Source organism: Esox lucius, chromosome 10 (genome assembly GCF_011004845.1).
Source record: "Esox lucius isolate fEsoLuc1 chromosome 10, fEsoLuc1.pri, whole genome shotgun sequence".
Taxonomy (NCBI): Eukaryota; Metazoa; Chordata; class Actinopteri; order Esociformes; family Esocidae; genus Esox; species Esox lucius.
This window is the reverse complement of record NC_047578.1, coordinates 20770217-20792915: the sequence shown is the minus strand read 5'-3', so window position 1 is coordinate 20792915 and position 22699 is coordinate 20770217. Positions and strand designations below refer to the sequence as shown.

The following is a 22699-nucleotide window of genomic DNA, read 5'->3' as shown; positions in this document are numbered from 1 at the left end:
CTAACCTGTCACGTAGCCTTGGCCTTCACCTGATGGAGGCATACCGTGTGGATTAAGGAGTGATGCAGCCCGGGCATACCTGATGTGGTGTGTGTGAGTGTGTTGGGTCCGTAACCAAGTTTATGTTGGTACTCACGAACGCCACGTGTTCGCCATGTTTACATTTGTAGAATGGGGGCACGCAGGGCGATATCTCACGGCGATCGATGAACGAGGTAGCAGATGGGAGGGGGAGGGAGGGGTGGGGGGGGAATCGGTAAGGAAAGCAGGTTATCTCCTGTCATTAATGGAGGGATTCCCGGGCGAGGGAGGGGGAGGGTGGAGTGCGGAGGGGAAAGACCTGGATTCATTGAGAAAAAACACAGACTGTTTGGCATCGGGAGAAAGCAGACAATTATCTGTATTGATTAAAGCCAGCCAGCCAGCACAGTGAAGACGGAAAACTATGACTGGATCAATAGAGAGAGAGAGAGAGAGAGAGAGAGTGTGTAAGAGAAAGGGAGAGCAATAGAGGCAGGGCAGAAAAGGAGAGTCGGAAACAGGGGAGGTTCAGAGTTTGAGATTGAGGTGCAACACTTGTGGCGGCGGAGGGTGAGAAAGTTGAGATGGGAGCGAAGGGGGAGAGTGCACGGGGGAGACAGTGTCGGAGTCAATAAAAACTGATCCAACATGGAGGATGTTGGCCTATCTTCACTCCTCCACTCCTGTTGGTAAATAAATACTGATCCAACATGGAGGATGTTGGCCTATCTTCACTCCTCCACTCCTGTTGGTAAATAAAAACTGATCCAACATGGAGGATGTTGGCCTATCTTCACTCCTCCACTCCTGTTGGTAAATAAAAACTGATCCAACATGGAGGATGTTGGCCTATCTTCACTCCACCACTGTTGATGGTAAGTAAATATGTAAGACTAAGAGCCCCAACCCAACGAATCTGACAGCAGTGAACTAAACACGTTGAGGTGTCTTTTTCGGGACACGAGTGAAAAACTGCATGGCAACGACCCAGGATGAGGGGTTAAGCTGACCTAGTAGAACATGGGTAGTTATGCATGTAGCGTGGCGTACTACGGTACCCATAATGCTCTGACAACAGATCCAGATGTATCTTAAAAGCTAACACAGTGGTTTACCGCCGACCAATTAGTGCCAGAAGCGGACTTTCCTTTGCAATATATTGTATAGTCAAGAAACTGAATTTCAGAATGATTTCCTCCTTTGAGCTGAGTTGGTGTTCCATGTTTATAGCTTGTGGTGTTGGACAGACTACAGTAAGACAGAATAGGTGCGCTGAAGCAGAGAGATATGTTCAGGGATGGATGGATGAATGGATGGACGGAGCAGCAGCAACTACAGGTACATCGTTATGCATGCCTGACATCACAAGTCCCTTCCTCTGGCCTTGAGGAATGGGCACCTTGGAAACGGTCGCTAAGGGAACAGACAGGCCAAAGAGCAGGTGTGTGTATGTGTTTGTACCAGTAAACTATATGCTAACATAAACATAATGACAACAGTAAAATGTTATTCCTTATTTCATTATGTTGAACACACACCACAAACATACGCTTGTTTTACAATACTTGATAGGATCCTTTGCGGTCATAATGTATTCCTATTCAAAATTCTGGTTTCCCTAACTCTAAAACAAATCCTAATCTTAATCCCAAAAGCCTAATCCTAACCTTTACCATAAACCTACCCATTACCCTAACCCTCAATATAACCTTACCCTTAACCTGAAGGACCAGAAGAATTGCCTAACTTTTCCTGATTTGCCATGGGTTACTACACTTGAGGAATTCTGGTTCTCACGATTATGGTAATAAACACACACACACCACCGTCCCCTGCAGTATGTGCTAATGCAGGCCATGCTATCCTTGCTCCCTGGTTCTAATTGGGCTGGTGTGTCACGGCCGGGTCCTGGGGAGTGCTGTAGGGCCTCAGAGAAATGGACCTTAAATGGCTCTCACTGGCTCTCAAACTCCAGTTGGCTTTATTGATGCCCTGGCCCGCTGCCAAGCAGACACATTTCCACTACAAATGGTCCAGCCCCATTCACCAACATGCCTCCTCCACCTGGCTGGACTGGACTGGCTGCCTGTGGGCCGACTCAATATGCACACTGACACTCGAACTCCACAACTTCTGCTCAGAGACCAAAGTGGACTGTAGCCTGGTTCATGGTGAAGGGGACTAAGTGAACTGTAGCCTGGTTCATGGTGAAGGGGAATAAGTGGACTGTTGTTTGGTACATAGTGAAGCGGACTAAGTGGACTGTAGCCTGGTACATAATGAAGGGGACCTAGAAGATAATAGTCCAGTACAAAGTGATGGGGACTAAGTGGACTATAAGCAGGAAGTGGTCGATATTATAAATAACATTGGACTCCCAATGGCACTAAACATTCATGTATGGCAAAACCTTCACTCAAATATTTCCATTCTATGATGTTTAAAAGAATTTCCAACTCATTCTGCCACCTACAACACACACACACACACACACACAGACACCACACACACAGTCATATCGAGTTAGCTGTCTCATCCATATTCTGACAGAAATTTCAGCTTCAGCTGATGTAGGCATGTTTCTCTTGGGAACACACCTGTGTTTGAAGACTGACACTAGATTGAATGGACACAGCCCAGCAAGTTTCACCGTATGGACAAAGACAATTATGAATGGCGAATAATAAGCAGTATTAATCAATCACTTTACTCTTTGTGCAATAACCAAAAAAAGAAAGGCATTTAAATAAACAGTGACTGCATTGTTCTTATTGGCATTAGGAGACGGAAGGCTGTGATATTCCGCGTAATTACACAAAAATATGACTATTTCATTTCCAGCTCTGAGATTGCTTTAAATTTTCTAAGCGCAGTGAAAAGTATTGACATGTAGATTTATTACACATGTGACATCTCACTTACTTACTGTTGATATTGCTTCGGCAGTCGATTCATGAGTGACTGGATTTAATAAACCCAACTCCACTCCAGTTGACTCGTTGAGGAGATTTCAAATGCAAACGAATGTAAATGTGAAACACACGCGTGCAGGAGGATCCTTAAGAAAAATACATTTTCAAAAAGCCAATATTACCCCACATGCCAGAGATACCCCCTTTGCATTTCAATGTGGATCGGCTTCCTCCATTATTTATGATGGTTTACGCCTGAAAACAGGAGGCCAGCTCATACCGATCCCCATAGTAACCACCTCTCCTTATCCTATATATTCGTGCAGGGGAAGCCTACCCTGTAGCTCACCGGAACCACCCCCCCACGGACAGAAACGTCCTTCCCTATAGGTGCACGCACATTTATATTCCTACAGTCGCCTTCTCAGTCAGGGGTTCTGATGGAGAGTGGACGGATGTTTGAAGGTGTGTGTGTGGTTGCTAAGTGTCTGTGTGTGGGTGCTAGGTGTCTGTGTGTGGGTGCTAGGTGTGTGTGTGGGTGCTAGGTGTGTGTGGGTGCTAGGTGTGTGTGTGTGGGTGCTAGGTGTGTGTGTGGGTGCTAGGTGTGTGTGGGTGCTAGGTGTGTGTGTGGGTGCTAGGTGTGTGTGTGTGTGGGTGCTAGGTGTGGGTGTGTGGGTGCTAGGTGTGTGTGTGGGTGCTAGGTGTGTGTGTGTGTGTGTGGGTGCTAGGTGTGTGTGTGTGGGTGCTTGGTGTGTGTGTGGGTGCTAGGTGTCTGTGTGTGTGGGTGCTAGGTGTGTGTGTGGGTGCTAGGTGTGTGTGTGTGGGTGCTAGGTTTGTGTGTGGGTGCTAGGTGTGTGTGTGTGTGGCTGCTAGGTGTGTGTGTGTGGGTGCTAGGTGTGTGTGTGGGTGCTAGGTGTGTGTGTGTGTGGGTGCTAGGTGTGTGTGTGTGTGTGGGTGCTAGGTGTGTGTGTGTGTGGGTGCTAGGTGTGTGTGTGTGTGTGTGTGTGGGTGCTAGGTGTGTGTGTGGGTGCTAGGTGTGTATGTGTGTGTGTGGGTGCTAGGTGTGTGTGTGGGTGCTAGGTGTGTGTGTGTGTGCATGTGTTTCAGTGTGGCGCTTCGGACAATAGGGGCCCGGACATCCACGAGTCCATCCCCGTCGGTCAGACTTGGTGCCCATCCCCCACCCAGTGTCCACCTCCGTCTTTACCTTGGCCTGAAGTGGCTCTGTCACTGGTTATACAGACGACCCCCCCCCCGCCCCGACCCCTCCCTCTCTCCCTGCCTCACTGCCAACCACTGTTGTCCACTGTTCACCTCATCCATAGTAGACTGTATTGATTTTCAGCACGGAAAATAAAAAAGGCCATGAATTTTAATGCCTTCTGTCTGCCCCCCCCATCCAACCTATCCCTCTGCCCCTCTCCTCTCTCTTTCTTTCTTGGGGGAAGGATGAAGGAGAGGGGTGTGGGTGGGTGGGGGTCTGGGGTTGGGTCATTTCTCATTTCCTAGCCTGGTTTCCTATATCAACCACCCCCCCCCCCCCCCCCCGTTAACTAGCACTCACTGCACGAGCCGGAGAGTGTGCGGAAGAGAATGAGATATAGGGCACGTCCAATAAAAGCGCTCTCATTTGATTGAGTTCATCGGCGCTCCACCAAAATTCAATGAAATAAACCCCCTTTTCAAAAACTGGCTACATTAGTAAATGAGTCATGTTTTCCATGTGGGACGTGGGGGTGTTTCCTAACATAACGTCATATCTACAATCTGTAGGTGTAACACATTTCCAGTCATGAAAATTATATGCCCAGTCCTTTCACTTCAAGCAAAGCAATTCAAACTCTTTTTACAATGTGCCTACAAAAAAGCGATTTTATTTGAACAGCTGTGTGTGTAAAAAACTCTCAACCGATTTGGATTGGAAGAGCCTTTTAGATTACAGTCATGTTAACACATCGTGTCTCCGGTCATTTGATTGACCTGTGTGGACCTACCATAAACCCTCCATATCCACAGGCCATCCTGTATGTATACGGGAAACTAGAAGTTATAGATGTGGTATTCTGTCCCTCAATGGACTGGCACATTTTGCATATGGCGGAGAGCCTTAAATCAACCAACACTAAGATCAATCAACACTCCTTACCAACAGAATCCCCTTTCCTTCTTTTAGTCGTACATTCCAGATTCATTCTATCTCCAATTCCAAAGACTCTAATTTGTAGGAGGCGAGAGAGTATAAAGGTGGCATACAACACTGTTGGCTATGGGCCACCGTGACCCAAACATGACTTAGAAAAATACCGTAATACTGTAATCTAAAGACTATGACACAAAGGGCCTCGTTCTATGTCGTGGACCCTACTTTTCTGTCTACCGCCTTTACGAAAAGCCCCTTTCACTAAATCACAATGAAGCGTCTGGGAAATGACAGGAGGAAATACAGTGGTTCTGTCGGCCCCCGAGATGTTCTGGCCACCAGGCTTAACAGGATGCGCCGCAACACTTGTTTCTTAAAGCCACGGGGCCGAGGTTCAGTTCTACACCTGGAAACAGAACCCCAAGGTCAACACTATAATCATTCAATTATGCCCGCTTTTGAAAAAGAAAATGGCGCTCGGCGCTCCATTATTACCAGGAATGCCAGGAACATAGTCATTTGCTAACCGTCCGAAGGGGCCACAAATTGCTTGGCGGGAAGCATTCACATGGGCATCCTTGGGATTTTGTGTGGCTGTAATTTCCTTGAAAAATGCGGAATGTGGTTATAGCTACAATGTAAAGCTTTTAACCAATGGCCATTTTCATTCATCACAATCGTCTGGCTTTTTCTTCCGTTGCAGCTTTAACAGTTTTGGCCCACAATTGTGGCATTTCTCAAGTGATTTTATGTATTGTTACGTTTAATGTCAACGGGAACCACTTTTCATATGCTCAGCATTGACCACGGAACCACACTGTTTGTGTGTGTGTGTGTGTGTTGCAAAAACATCATCAACCAAACCGAAAGGTAGAAACAACGGTCAACGCTGTTCCAAGCTTATCAATCTTTTCACTAAATATTTTACCTTTCTGTTTGTAACTTACAGTCAAAACGTTTCATTTCAAGCCCCCCCGGTATGCAACAGACACCTCATCTTGCCACATCCAAGGCCCATGTCTTCATCAGTGTCTGACTGTAGAGAGCGGCCGGCTAATCCACTCAGCGTCATGGCCAATCTGGCCTGGCTACTTCTGAGCTCCAGGCCTTGAACTTGAGACATGACACAACAGATCTAGCAGGCGTGGACAGATGAAAGGGAAGAATAGAAGGGGGCTGATGGGATGGCTGCATATGAATGGACAGAAGGGGTGGGGGGCGGGCAGAAGAGGGGAGGGCAGTGGAGAGGGGAAGAGGTCAGGGGTCACTCCCAACGCGCCCCCCCCACCACCCCCCAAACCCCCTCACAGCGAGACAAAGAAGAGCAGAGGGGTTAGGGCTGTGTGCTCCAAGGGAGGGGGGCTTGTAAAAGACACACACACACATCCACACACACACACACACACACGCGCCCACACAAACACACACACTTAGCCCATTTCATCTAAATACATAAAGGCCTTGAGTCTCTGCTCTTGAAATAGGGACCTAACAATGGAGGATATTTACATTCATATTTTAGCTAAATTCAAAGGCTACCATTGGCAAACATCGAACCTGGTGAATTGGGAAAGGAGCTACTGAAGCCTATTTAGGGGACATCTATAAGGACAACACGACACATTTTGCATGTTTAGTACCACAGAACACCAAGTCGCAAACCCTGCGCCATCTGACGGAGACGCTGTGAAGGACAGTCGAGGTATTTTAGCCAGCACGGCCATGTCGTCCACGCCAGATCCAGGAGATGCATAGAAGGGAGGTCAATCCGTCCACATGCAGCCTAATTTCCGGTTGAAATGTCGAGGATGCAAATGATCCCTTTAAAGTCTGCAGGCGCCCGACCGCGGTCTTTGGCCTTTACAAGGATAGGTCATAAAAAACCTTAGCACTACACAGCCGCCGTACGCGGTTCATCACAGATCATTTACCGCCTCGGGGCAGCGGCTCAATATAACGTTGCCACGGCCAGCTAGCCGCACCGAGAGAAGGGGCGGGGGGGGGGTGCAATCTACAAAAAAAGCCCAGCATGTACTGAAGATAATGGCAGGGGGACATTGGGTCCATATAACAGCAGCCACAGCCCAGCCCACGGCTCTCTGTTCCCCTTTCCGTGTGAGAAACCCTGATGGATAGATGGATAGCTGGATTGGGGGTGGGTGTGGGGGGGGGGGGGTGGATGATAGCTGGGCTTTTAAAGCCCCCCGGAAAAAAAAGGAGAGCTAGCCTAAATATCAGAATCTCCTTAAGAAATCCCCCCGAGGAATACCAGTGTAGGGCCCATTTTCTATAGAGAATTATGCTACTGAGCGGACGGGAGGTTTACCATATTCATATACGGAGGGAAGTGGTGGCGCTGGGGGAGGACAACGGAGGTTCTTCACCTGTCCTACTTGGGCACAGCGTGTGCAGGCTTGCACTCCCGAATCCCTGAGGGTTGCCATTAGGCTGGAAGATGCAGTCCTCTTTATGTAATGCAGGCTACCTCCGCGTCATTCAGAGCAGCCCTCTTAATAAGGGCCAGGTTCAACTGGGGCTGCATCCAAAAACAGGTGACGATACGCGGCCAGGGAGGATGGGTGAGCCGGGGGACGGGGACTGGGACAGGGACGGGGGGGGGGGGTGCCTCTAAATACTTATGCGGCCACAGGGGGGCCTTCGGGGGAAAAACGGCATGGCGTCTGAATGAAAACCTGAAAACGTTCAGACGGCGCGGTGGCGAGACGGCCAGATTCGTATCGAGCCATTCGAGGAAGCGCCGGAGGACGGCTCGTCAGGGTGTCAAGCGTGCGTGCGTGCATGTGTGATTTTGGGTATAGTGTTAGCACGTACGGATTAGGTCGACAGAGTGTCACTGCCAGCGAGGCAGACTAGCAGATTCATATCCAATACGGAGAGGTTAAAGTGAAGACTTGATGCCTCCCCATAGCACAAAGGGAGAATAACATTGAGCTGGAGCCAGGGGGTTGAGACGGGGGAGAGTTGGGGGGGGGGGGGTAAGGGGTGTAGTACAACAGATTAATTTCATTTCAGGACGGAGCACTCCCCTCCCGGAGCCAAGGGCGCACAGGGTGAATAACCCGAGGAGACGGCTATAAGGAGGTGAAGCATGGGAAACGGAAAGAGGGCATTTCTCCTCCATCGGATGTGTGTCGGGGGGAACCCGGTCCTCATTAACATGTACGCAACTCCAACCGTCTCCCTGACACAACTCCAACCGTCTCCCTGACACAACTCCCCCCGTCTCCCTGACACAACTCCAACCGTCTCCCTGACACAACTCCAACCGTCTCCCTGACACAACTCCCACCGTCTCCCTGACACAACTCCCACCGTCTCCCTGACACAACTCCCACCGTCTCCCTGACACAACTCCAACCGTCTCCCTGACACAACTCCAACCGTCTCCCTGACACAACTCCCACCGTCTCCCTGACACAACTCCAACCGTCTCCCTGACACAACTCCCCCCTCTCCCTGACACAACTCCAACCGTCTCCCTGACACAACTCCAACCGTCTCCCTGACACAACTCCCACCGTCTCCCTGACACAACTCCCCCCGTCTCCCTGACACAACTCCAACCGTCTCCCTGACACAACTCCAACCGTCTCCCTGACACAACTCCAACCGTCTCCCTGACACAACTCCCACCGTCTCCCTGACACAACTCCCCCCGTCTCCCTGACACAACTCCCACCGTCTCCCTGACACAACTCCCCCCGTCTCCCTGACACAACTCCAACCGTCTCCCTGACACAACTCCAACCGTCTCCCTGACACAACTCCCACCGTCTCCCTGACACAACTCCCCCCGTCTCCCTGACACAACTCCAACCGTCTCCCTGACACAACTCCAACCGTCTCCCTGACACAACTCCAACCGTCTCCCTGACACAACTCCCACCGTCTCCCTGACACAACTCCCACCGTCTCCCTGACACAACTCCCACCGTCTCCCTGACACAACTCCAGCCGTCTCCTTGTGTGACACAGCGCCACTATTGAAACGATAAGCGGTTTGCACATTGTTAACAGCGTGTTTTTTTCCGAAGGTGGGACAGTCCGACCCGGTGTTACTCTGTGTTTGTAGGAACGTGCATGACGCATGTCAAGAGTTCAAATGTTCACGTGTGTGTGTGTGTGTGTGTGTCAAGTGCATGCACGTTTCTGAGGAAGGCAGTATGGTGGGTGATGGTGGGGAGTTTGTGAAAGCACACAGTGGAAGTGATTGAAGCGCCCGAGCACTCAGATTTATTAAAAGCCAGACCCCGGAGCCTCCGGGGGCCCCCTTCGCGAGCCGCGCCATTGTTGCCACGTTTCTTCTGTCCGCCGCGCACATATATTTGCGGGGTCCGTGATATTACATTTTTCACTCAAACCCCTGGCAGTTACAAAGGGATGAGAGGATGAGGCATGAGGGATGAAGGAGGGAGGAAGGACAGAACGTCCCTGAGGTAAATAAGGGACCCCCCCCCATCCACCCATCCGTTCGTTATCATAACTCATGTCCTCTAAATTAAATTGGGGGACCTAAATCTCCCCTGAAACGTCACTACCAGTGGGGAGGAATGGGAAGGGGGGGGTGGAATTCAATCAAACTGGAACAAGTTTTATTATTCTCCTTTATTACCCTAAGTGTTGCGTTTTTTTTCCCGTGCAACTCGCACAAGAAATAGCCACACAAAGGACACGTTTCTGGGCCCGGCCGACACCAAGGTTGTCGTCGCCGAAAACGCTCTGTGTAAGCCAGGTAGAGGGATTACATCACTCTCACACACACGCACACACACACTCACTCGATTTTACAATGTAGCAGGCACTTTCCTTTAAACATCACCGCCAACAAAAGTTGCGTTCGACAGCATGACGCTTTAGCCCCGCCGCTACTAGCTCAGCAACACAGGGGGGGAAAAGTCACACATTCTTCCTCGCTATGATAAGCCCCCCGAAATATAAAGAGCGAGGCCCTTTCTTCCCTCTGACTGCTTTATCCTCTTCTTCCCTTCTTTAGCCTCTATTCATATTGGGCCTCGTTGAGTGCACCACGAGGGAGCGGGCAGTCTAACAGACGAGCGCGTGTCACAAAGGGCCCCGGAGGCTCCCCTCCCTCTCCTCCCCTGTGTTGTGCTGCTGTGAAAATGCTTCATTAAGAGGTGGCTAACCCTGACTTCGGATCAGCTGCTAATCAGCGAAAAAGCCCCCAGGTTTTTTTTTTTGGTTTTTTTTTTTTCGCGGCGGAGTACTCGGTGGGGTTAGCTCGCTGGGCGATTTATCTCGGGCGCCATTGCCGGGTCAAGGTACAGTTATTGTAGGAGGCAGGGCGGAATGTTGTGCGCCTCGTGTGAATAGACTCAACCCCCCCCACCCCCCCACCCCACCGCCCCACCTCCACGCCGTGAGCCTGCGTCTGCGCCGTGTGTCCTTTTGCGTTCGACCAACAGGGGCCCCGTGGCCAAGTGCATTCGATTAGGCGTCGGGAATGACTGGCAATACGGCGGCCGCGCGGACACTGACCATTGAGCACTGAGTGGTTTGTGCACTGGAGTAGGCCAGCGAAGGAGACCCCGCTGTGCTCGCCGTCATGACTTGGGTACGGGCAATAGACACTGGCACGGACGCACAAACTCTGAGACTCACGCGTAAACAACGAACGCGCAATGCCGACACGCACGCACAAAGACGGACAAGGGTGCACGCACAGACTTGGGCATGTCGTACGGCGTCGTGTCCTGAATGAGGCCAATTTGGCCCCTAATGGCCTTCGTGACCATTAAGGCTCTGAAGGTAAGAAGGCCGAGGGGAGGGAGCATGTGTTTACCAACTTGCTTTTTATAACTGTAGGTGTTTAATGTCCTATGAACGTCTCCATGGTAACGCTAGCAGCAGAAACCCGCGGTAGGGAACGGTCTGTCAGGGAGGGCCGACTTGAAATCTCCCCTCCACATTTAGCTTCTAGTCAGAGGTCCATTTAGATTTGTCATCTCTCCGGCGAGGCTACACAGAGTCGGTCCGCTGTGAGTTCGTTATCAGCGGAGCGTAGGAAGAGGTGCATGTGTTGCGTGCGTTCATAAGAGACAAGGGGAGAGAGGCGGAGACACAGAGTGGGTCAGTGTTAGGGGATGGCCGAGGTAGCTTAATGCAATAAAGCATGTTGTATTGACATCTCTGTTCTGTCCATTGATTCTCCATTATGTCGCTAACAAACCCTGGTGGACGTTTTGTCATTCGCAATCACGTTAGCACTGGGACGTGCTGACGCTCTCTCTTAAATCTGATCTATACACACGCACCCAGACACATTCCCCCACACACACACACACACACACACACACACACAGGCGAAGAATAGTCAGCGGAGCCTGATCAATATCAGTGCAAGGTTAAAACGACTGGTACAATAAGTACCTGTGAATTCATACTGGTTCAGATGGAAACACAAACACAGATCTATAATTGACCTCAATGTGCAATTATCCAGTGTACCACCTGTCCGCCCTCTCACACAGACCTGAGCTGTCACACACACACACACACGCACAAACAGAGAAATAGTAGCCAATTAATCCAGGCCTCCAAGCCCTCTCCCGCCCAACCCCCTCTCTGCCTTCGCCCAGCCCAGGTACAAAGCCTCCTCCTGGGCAGAGAGAACTGAGGAGTTGGGGTGTGGGCTGGAGGGAGTTATCTAGCAGCATGGAGGCAGCGGTATGTGGTGGTAAATTTGGTTGAATAGCTGTACCAGGAAACTGCCCGTTACATTCTACACTGGGAACTCTCCAAACACACTCATAAATGTTGATCTGGCGTTTCTTTGTTGATCAGCTCATAAGTTATTTTCATATTGTTTCTAGAGTACATGAAGACGACTGATCCTGTCTAGTATAGCCTCCATCCTAGGAAGAGTAGCAGCTGCTATTGGCAGTAGCTAAACGAATCCTAATGAAACTAAACAAAAAACCACTGGATGGGTGAAAATACAATTATGAATCTGATTAAGAAACACATGGATAGTCACAACATGCCGGTTCCTGAATAGCACGACCCAAGCATTAACCCAACTACAAAAATGCATGACTTCTTACCTATCTGTCTCTGAATTTGATGGCTTTTTATGGGCAAAATCTCTGGAGATTTCAATGGGATATAAAACTGTGTTGTTTTTTTTCTTTGTTCTGGCTGCGGACAACTTTAAAGCCTACAGTTCTAACAGAGTAATGGCACATCCCAATACACTTAGGCGTCTGAGAAAAGAGCCGTTTGGCAGACGTATTTCAACAGAATCCATCGATTTCAATGGGATTTATTAAGTAGACTAATGCAAACCTTCCCCTCATCTTTCCATGGCTATCATAACAGATGTTACTACTGTCAATGTGGTATAACTAGGTTATTACTCACTTCTACTACTAAGACTACAGCTTTTCCTCCGCTATTGTTCAGCTTCTTCTAAACTCATTAATCAAACCTAAAACCAATCACAAATGTATTTCAAACCATGTCTAAACCTTTGAAGCAATCCCTTTTAGGATAATGCTGTGTTTGCTGACATGATATGCACTTGTGGAGAAAAACAGCACTGTAATTATACCATCCACCAAAATCGTGGTCGGCAAGGGGGGGTGGGGGGGGGGGGTGTTATCACTTGACTTGGGGTTAGTGGGTTTGCCACATATACAGTATTCCATGCCACGGTCAACCTAACCCAAGCTCTAAGCTCCTAGCTCAAATCCACTGGATAGCCCAAATAGCCCATCTTTGCTAACGTATGCTGTTTGTACCTTCTCTTTCGCTCTCTCGTCCCCCCATTCCTTCACTCCTTAACACCAACACTTTAGCCTCTCTCTCTCTCTAAGCATGCTGGGATTTAACCCCCAGCAGCCCCCCAGCTCTCCATCATCTGGTCCTCAGATCAGAAGAGGAAGTGTGGGTAACAGACTTAGCTAAACTGGCTTATAGGCCAGACCAAAAGACCAGGCAAATCCAATTGAAAACCTGCCCATCCCAGAAGGAATAGAGGAAGGAAAGACAAACGGAAAGACCGAAAGACAGACAGACAGAAGGAGAGAGACAGCAAGAGACTGATAGAGAGAGAGACAGAGATGGAGCAAGATATGAGAGGGAAACAGATGAGCGAGACACTGAGAGAGGGAGGTGGAGCTAGATGGGGGGGGGGGGTTATGTGTGGTGCTCTTTACTGACTGACCGACATCTCATGTTTTTACCCATTTCCTCGTGGGACCAGGAGGAATGAAAGAAGGGAAGAAATGGAGGGGGTGTTTTCACTTTTTTAGCCCTTCACATTTTGGACGAGTATTGACTTATATCGCTGTGTTGAAGCCTGAATACGAGAGTGTGTTTACATTCCTAGGCCTCTCCTCACACCTCAGCCCCGATTGATACAAGTGTGGAAGAGATAGCCTTCCAACAGCAGACTACAGCTGTGTATAAAGTCCCTCATTAACTAACAGTAACTTCTACAAACATAAAACTACATTGAGGGACCAACTAACAGTAACTTCTACAAACAAAAGGCTACATTTTTTGGGGGGAGCCAAATCGAAGGTCTGAACTTACTGTTGAGAAACTAAAAGAATACAAAAGGCACAATCCCTGTTATTAAATCGCTCAATAAATCACTGTTAGCTCAGATCAGCTGGACATTGTTAAATAGGCCTACCACAGTCCAGTAGCCGTTCGAAACCTTGTAGTACACATCATTATCAATTTACAAAGTAGGCCTGCGGGACTTGTGCCTACTTTCACATGGATTTCATGTGAGCACTAAGCTTTAAAACAACCGTTTCTCACCCGTCACTGGAAAATGTCAAGAATCTCACTTTGGGCCTCGAAAAGGCTGTCTAGGTAGGTACACCTTGAGCGTGAATTGGGTAAATCATTGAGCAAATAAAAATCATATTGAGCATTATAAGTGGATAACCTCTAATTTGCCTACAAGATAAAAAGCAGATGAAGAGAATTTAGGCTACTTTACTTTAACCTGAACTACAGCCTCACTGATTTCATAATTTCTTTAATTGCTTCTCAAAACAATTTTTTTTTTCATTCTTATTAAATCTCAACGTCTATTTCACCCTTTCATTCAGTGTCCCTGACCTATGCCCTCTCTGTCGCAGCAGAAGCAATGGACATACGTGCCCTGTCAAGCCGTCTTCCTGGCGACGGCCTTCCTGGCTATTGACCACCAGCACTCATTAAGAATTTCAACCGTTTTTCTCCTCCTGACATGCAGTTAAGCGGGATAGCCTGCATTATCATCACAACCCGGGAGAGGTGCATATATTCTCTTCCATCTGTCATTTGAAATTTCCGCTTGGGTGGAGGCGAGACAGGGACCGCATATCCCACCCCCCTCTCTCTCCCGCTCTCTCTCTCTCTCTCTCTCTCTCTCATTCATCGTTTATAGACATCACTAGCATCAAAAAGTGGCGACGATAGTTCAAAACAAGAAGATCGTTCTTGTACTCCACAGGTTGTTGAAACAAGTCATTTCCTATTTATTTTAATGATGTCCATTTAACAAAATAACAAAATAACTAGTCCTATATATATTTATACATCAACACTTTGAGAATATGCTAATTGTAGAATTGGCAGTAAGTTCCGTCCTTCCCACTCACAGCCTTGTCGCGAAGTTGCTCACCCTCTATCCCTTTTTTTTCCAGCGGCCCCTGGATCGATCTCCAACAGATCGATAAATTACCATGAATATTCCCTTAAACCGTCCGTGGGACGAAAGCGGGAGAGACGGGTGGGTGCAAAGACAGAGCCAGACGGAGGGGAGAAGAGGAGACAGATGGGGATGAAGTGGGGAGAGAAAAGGGCTGGCAAAACATGGGATAGTACACACAGGAAACTGTTTAAAGGATGTAGGCTCCGTTGAACCATATTTTTCTTGACAACATTTTGGAATAAGACGTTTTTACACTTCGGATTTTTATAACAATTATCCTAACGTCTTTTGTGGGGCAACTTCGACGAAGATATAATATTTCTACATTATAAATTATTCAATCGAAATCTCATCCTTTATTGGGATTCAATGGGCGGTGTAAGGAGTTGGCAGGGCAGGGAAAATATGTTAAGATTATAAAAATACATTATTGTTCATGTTCAGGAGCATGGCAAAATGAGACATCTTTAGTCGGATGTGTACAAAGGTCTTACCCGAGCCGGAGCGTAGAGCCAGCGGGGACTTGATACGCCAGGCGCTGAAGTCGGAAGCAGTTCTCTGAAAGACGAACGGCACCGGCAAGGGAACAAACATGATCCGCTGTCGTCTTGGTTTTTATTTGCAGTTTTCTTCTATTCGTGCTTGTCTTCTGTTCTTCGTTGCTTGTCTTCGTATGCCTTCCAGGTAGACGGTGTTTCAAAAGGTGTTTGGTCGTAGCCTAAGTAGCCTATTTGGTTGCGCTGGCGTATATGTTTCTATCCAGACTATGCTAAAATCACATGTTTTTGGTTTTGTGTCTTTATGCCATATCGATGTGCATATATGGTCCCTTGGTAGTTCAGACAACTGTCCTCACTTCAGACTAGCACACAGACGGATAGTAGGATGCACCACGCCAGCTATATGTAAAATAGGCTTCTGTTGATATTAGTCATTGCCAGAAGTAAATAGCGGTCTTGGTGTGGCTCTCTAACGCTGGAAGGCTATATTCTCATTGGTCAAAGTTAAGCCTGCATTTAGCTACAAAACTGCCTAGAAATCAACTGTGTAAATGTTTATTATTTCCAATATTTTTAGGGTAGGCCTATTTCAATATTTGGCTTATCAAGACAGGTGCACGACTGTTCGCGTAGTGGCCTCCTTTGCCTCGAGCGGTTTTGCTTTGGTTTATGCTTGTAAATAAATGTCACTCCAGTTTTACTTTCATGAAGAAGTATTATTTCTCACAGTCTGTTATAGCAGGTGTTTCGTCAGAATACAAAAGGTTAACAACTGTGCGAGTCAAGTTGTCTTTTTGGTTCTCTATATTTGGTTATTAGCCGTCTTGCTATCGGTCAGCTCACGAAAACATGCACACAAAGCAGCATTCGCATGATAAAATATACATTTAAATTATTTGATGAATTTAAATAATCAAATAAGTAAGGCTACGCAGGGACACCTCCTGGCTTTCGCTCCTCCCCCCGCTCTCTCTGTCATAGGCCGGTAATTAAAACGCAATCAATCGATAGACAAATAAACAAACTAACCTGCTGTCTCTACAAAACGAAAGCTTAACGAAAAACAAACACGGTACCCGTTATGCGGTATCTTTTTTTTGGCTCTGTCCCGCCATCCGTCTGTGTGTCTGTCTCTATGTTCCCGTTATTTGGGAACCCCGGTAGCTCGTTCGGTCCGACTCCCTCCAGTCTGAAAGCGCTCTGACACCGATGTTCGCAACATTGAGGCGAGAGAGGACCCGCCGCTCCACTCCCCCTCCCCCTTACTCTCCCCTCTTTTCCTCCCCCCGCTTCCTTCTACTCTTGCTCTCTCCCTTTTCTTACTAATCCCATATAAGACGAGCTATCCTCTTTATTGATCTCTTGATTAGACTCCATTATAATGACGCCAATAATCGTGGCGGTTTTATAATCGATTGGTTTACAAAAATACATTGATTTAGAGTTGTTCTTTAACGTATCGTTGAGCAGGTGATTTTTCGCACCTCTCTTCATTCGTGTATCCACGCAATGCAAGGTCATAGACAACATTCACCAGTATACTATCTCGTAGTATTCTACCTTTGTATGATATGAGTAGCAGACCAGGAGGTATAGAGATAATATATATATATTGGTAAACTGAGAATTTGGGCATCATTGTGTTGTGTGCATAAAAAGCCCTTAAATGCTGGAGTTTTGGTCATTTTAACGGTGAGCTTCTACAGCGTCTACAATATGTGCAACTCCTAGGATAGTAGGCATCCATTCCTACACCCCCATCCCCATCCCTCAGCCGATACATTGTATGCTGTCAGTTATAAAGCCACAATCTGTGCCGCGCACTTACACTCAAGATTATTGCCGACATAGATTTTTTAAATAGAAAAATCTATACGCTAAACATCGCAGTCAATACAGGAAAATCGAAAGCGCTGAGCCTGATCTCTTTCTCACTCCCTCTCCAACACTCGCTCTCTCTCTCCCCATCTCTGATTCTGGTATATGCTCTGTGGTGGGAGCTGTTGTTAATGAGTTATCGATCAATTATGGGCCTATATCATAAAAAGCCTGAGGCATTGCCAATGCTAATAACCAAACTGGAGGGTAGAAAAGGCATATAATATATATCCCCTCTGTTGTGGATAAAACATAATCACTATTGTTAAACATATCGTTATCAAGCCTCTTCTAACAATGGGAAGGGGAAGCTCTGTTTTGGCCGTGCTTTTGATTTCATCTCCGCATAGACACCACAATAGTGGCGTGAGGTTTATTGTCCCCGCTCTCTGTCCCCCACCCCCCCACAACCCCCCCGCGCACCCCCTCACGCCCCTCTCCATTTGACAGATGACATCCGCATGTCCAACGAGCGAAGGAGGGAGGCAGGGAGAAGGGAAAAAAGAAGCGACTAGTTGTCCTTCACGAACCCCCTCACAGGAGAGGGCAAAAGCGCGGAGAACCCCCCCCCCCCCCCCATCCAAACTCCTTCCAGACAAAAGCAATTATTTCTTGTAGAATATAGTGTGTTTTGCGCTTCTATCGCTAAGAGGGAGGGAAGAAAGGTGTGTGGATTTTAAGGAGAGGAATATGGTGGACCCATCAAAACGGGCTGTCTTTCCTTTTCTGACATTTTATAAGCATTGAATAACATGCGTGCATGGGTTTGCTATCAGGTTGTTCTCCTGGCCACAACCCCATATGAACACACAATGGGGGAGAACGTGCTAACATATGCCAACACAAACATTAAGCGCACACAATTGCTCACGCGCACGGACGGACGGACACACACAGACAAACACACACTCGCAGAGAACAAGGCAAACAAACACAGGCCTGAAAGAAGCCAAGCAGTGGTTCCAAGCACCACGGTCATTTTGGCACGCGTGCGCATCACGTCTACAGACAGTCGGTCAACATCAAACAAACAAAAGTAGGTTGAACCTGTGATGGGCAGACACAGGCTGGAGTAGAATGTGGTAGACTGTCGACCATTGATTCCAGCACTCTTTTACTTGGACACACTCCCAGACACCGCTGGCGAAGGTTCAGTAACGCCTGTTGGCAAATCCGGCTGCGATAAGGGAGTGTTTTTTTCTTCACATCATGAAAAAATTTGCTTTGTAAATTCATACGATACTTGTGTTTGTAAAAAGCGATGGTAAAAGAGCGACGTCAATTATCATAATCTACCATTTATATCCCTAACTCTGTTCACATCTTATGAGAACATCAACATGAAACTTGTCACAATTTGCCATAATATGCTGAAGTATTATGATTAAAGAATACACAGCAAATTCAAGAGTTTTTAATCTACTTCCCTTCAGCATACAGTGCTATGAGAAATGTGGTACATTGTAGCTAAAGATATATATATAATTTTAAACTAATACAACTGCTCAGAAAAATACATTTTCTAATAATAACAAATAATAAAATCATAATGAAATAAAGACTATGGATTTGTTTTATTACCATTAGAAAAATAATAGAACTTGATTTGAACTTGAGTTTGATACAGAAACTTTTTAGATGCTGTTTATCCTTCGGAATGGACTGTCCTTTTCAATTCAAACTATAGGTCTTCAATGGGTTTCAGGTCAGGAGACTTGGTGGTCAATTAACCATTTATTTTTGGATAATCTTCGTCTTGCTGGAAGATTTGACGTATGACGTAGTAATCGCGTCTTGGGAGAACCTCAGGTTTTTGGCTAAAATATCCTGGGACTTGGACCATGATGCTTTTGCCCTTACCATGGGTGGGAGAACCAGCGTAAGCAAAATAGCACCATAACAAAACAGATCCACAACCATATCTTGACAGTCCATCAAAAAAAATCTGTTGTTGCGCTCTTGAGTGAGGCATTTAACCCTAATTGCTCCTGTCAGTCGCTCCATATAACAGAATCAGCTAAACGGTTAAATGTAAACTAAAATACCCCAGGCCCAGAACAATTGCCCCAACATCAAAGATCCACCTTCATATTTTATAGTAGGTATAAAGGGGTTATGATCCTGGGGTCATTGTTAAGGTCAATAGATATCTAGTACCAGGACATTTTAGCAGAAAACTGTTGACTCTGCCAATAAGTTGACACTTTCCAAGTTTATATTCAAGCAAGACAATAAGCCCCAGCACACATCAAAATCTATTCTACCATTGAAAACAAATAGGCCCCAAAACTACATTTTGCAATGGTCATCTCAGTCTGTGGACATTGAAAAACTCTGGTTTGACCGGAAAAAGGGCATGTGTGATAGTAAGTGTGGTCCGACTTATGTGTGATCAAGGAGATATATCAAGGTGGGTACATCATTTTGTCCCATTCCTTTTTGAGAAAAAAGGTATTTATTGTTACACAAAATCTCTTTTGTATTCTATTACAGCAAATAATATTATAATCAGCAAATGTTCGGATAATGCAATATTGCTCAGTTTTTTTTCAAAAGAGATTGACTCTAATATGTTCAATCTTTAGATTTACACAATTTCTCTCACAACTGTAGTTTATACTAGGGTTTCCAACCTAAATTTCGGTTGCTGGTGGTTTTCAAATGGTCACAAGCAAGTATAAATAAACACATTGCTACCACTACATACACACACAGGAACGCAGTGGATCCCTTGTTGTTGTAGGTGCACTCATGACATTTTGCAACTAGCTGAGGCTCTTTGTGCACCAATTATCCGTATTTAGGAAATGTGACAATGTCACAAAAACTAGCATCTTTGCTATGGTTATTAACTAATGTTAGATTAGCCATAGCTATTTCATAAAAATGAAAGGGATGGTCGTGATGAGTACAGCAAACACAAATGAAAATATAATCCACCAAAGGCAGCTAGCTATTGTAAGTAGTATCTAGCTAACAATACAAGATATCACAAAACCCACAATCTGTTGTTTCCATTACTCCTGTAGTAATGTTTGTAGACTCGTGCCCAGCTGAATGAAAGTAGTATCATTGAGATGTTGATCTAGAGACAGATTTTCATCAACAAATGTCAACAATAGTATAAAACAACCTAAGCATGATATTCATGTCAGACAATGATCTAGCTGGTCAAATTCAGTAGCTAATGTCATTAGCTACAGCTAGCTAGCTAGAGGGGGATTGTTTACAGATTTGTGGTGTAACAATCTTGCTAGGAACTAGATGGTTCAAAATAAAGCATTACATTTCTGTCAATATTAATTTGTTTATCAGGAGCAGTTAAGTCATCTATTTTGACGTGTTTTTCCTACTGATTGGGATGTCTTTTTCTGTGCACTGTCTTTACAGACATTACATATAATAGATATAATGTGAATCAATCAATCAAATGTATTTATTTATAAAGCCCTTTTTACAACAGCAGTTGTCCCAAAGTGCTTTTACAAAAACATCCAGCCTTAAACCCCAAGGAGCAAACAACAGTAGTGTTGAATTTCAGTGGATAGGAAAAACTCCATAAGAAGGCCGAAATTTAGGAAGAAACCTAGAGAGGACCAAGGCTCAGAGGGGTGACCAGTCCTCTTCTGGCTGTGCCGGGTGAACATATTAAGAGTCCAATTGGAATAATTAATAAATGCATGTGAGTCTATTTAAATTTAGACTAGGTCAGTTAATGCCAATTCATTAAGTATATGGTTATGTTCTGATTGCAATTATTAAAACTTGAATGGTTAAAATAAACACTTTTCTACGTTTTTATGCTGTTCACAAGTTCATTTTAACATTTTAGATTTTGTTTCACTGAAATACTGTTAATTAACAGCTATATTTATTCACAGATTTCGAATAATCTATATTTAGCTGAGTCTGTTAAAACCATTCTCCTGTATTTGATCATTTATAATGGATAATTATCTTAAAAAGAAACAAAATTCTAATGGTGAATGGCTGTCAGGTTGTGTCTTTTAAAACAGAATTATAGTCTATTTATGTTATTTATTTTATTTTAACCTGAAAAATGCCTAATGAGACACTGTTTTGCAAGATAATCTCAACAATCAATAAGATTTTACTAAATGTAAATTGCAATCCAATCTATAATCAATATGATTTCATAAGTATTGTTGTCAAATCTGGGTCCCGAAATGAAACCATTGGGAACTGCTGATTTTAACAAATGGTGTTATGTCATACTACCTCATCTAGTATATTTAATCATTACACAAACAGGTCCATATTGTAGACCTATACGTTGGTTTAGGAGATCAGTGTGGCTTTTTTAAGACTAGATTATCCCCATAAGATACCCTTGTCATTTCCAGGAATCTTTCATTTCGGATTTCTGGAAAACCTAGAAATGATAGAAATCGTAGTAGAATTTTGCAACCCACCTACCAGTCAGAATATTTTGACTAGCAAAGTCATTTGTAATTCCTACTGGAATCCAGACAGAATTTGCTCTTTTACAGTAATGAGGGTTGATTTCTCTTTTACAGAGTTTATTTAACTCCTGAATCAACACTAGATATGTTACACAAAATCAAAACAAGTATCGCTCAACACTTTGCAGTGCAATAAACAGTATCCTCAAAATCAGAATTCAGCTTTGGCCACAATGTAATCACACAAGTCTTTCTGCAGCCATATTATGAACTTCAAAACGTGTATAGCATTTATTAAATAACTGTAATAAGCATGTTTATTAGAGTTGTGACAATGTAATGATGGAGTCTGTGTGTGTGTGTGTGTGTGTGTGAGTGAGAGTTCATTGTAAATGGCATTGTCATGTTGACAAACGAGTTGGTTGAATTAAATTCTGTCTCATCAATAACAAGGCGGCCCCAATCAATACCAGCTTACAATTATATCACCACCTCGCTTGGCGCTCTAACGAGCCCCTAATTCAGAGAAATAGAGCCCGGCTGTCCCTGTCTCACACACACAACCATGATATGATCCATCTCCAGCTCTCTTTCCATATTATCTTAAATGGTGGCGCTTTTATCGAGCCTCTTCTTATCTCTCCATTCTCTCTATCCCTCTCTAGGTCTCTCTCCTTTCTTTCCCCCTCATCCTCTCTCTCCTTTCTTTCCCTCTCGTCCTCTCTCTCTTCACCTCTCTGTCTATCTCTCACGTTCTCTCTTTTTCTTCCTTTCTCCTTGCACCTTGACTAAATGATCAGTGCTGACACATTGTCAATAGCCCATCCGGGCCCTGCCAATAATCCCCCTTCAGATCCATTATTAGAGTTACTCCCACAGCAGACAGATCAAGATGGCCATAAAACATTAGCAATCAATACGGCACCAATAATATGATCACCGCTGCCGTAACAAACCCTAAGCACATCGGCCATTACAAGCTCAGCTGATCCCACGGCAAACACAGCAAAGTCATATTAACAACACGCGTGAAACGCAGGTTTTGGATCAGGATTCATTTCACACAGCTAGCCTTCGATTTCAAGTACTGTCGATTTCACACTCACTCCGAGCACATCCGTCATTACCCGTCA

The 22699-nt window shown here is 45.7% G+C and overlaps 1 protein-coding gene across 3 annotated transcripts in view; it reads right to left on the bottom strand.

The window, feature by feature from the left end:
• LOC105028601 (POU domain, class 2, transcription factor 2) overlaps window positions 1-16476 on the bottom strand; it is a 42628-nt gene extending 26152 nt beyond the window's left edge. For all 3 annotated transcript variants that reach the window (XM_010901456.5, XM_010901457.5, XM_020050511.2), the window contains exon 1: window positions 15259-16476. In XM_010901456.5, coding sequence (XP_010899758.2) covers window positions 15259-15358 — 100 coding nt within the window. In that variant the 5' untranslated portion in view covers window positions 15359-16476. The remainder of the gene's footprint in view (window positions 1-15258) is intronic.
• Between the last annotated feature and the right edge of the window lie 6223 nt (window positions 16477-22699).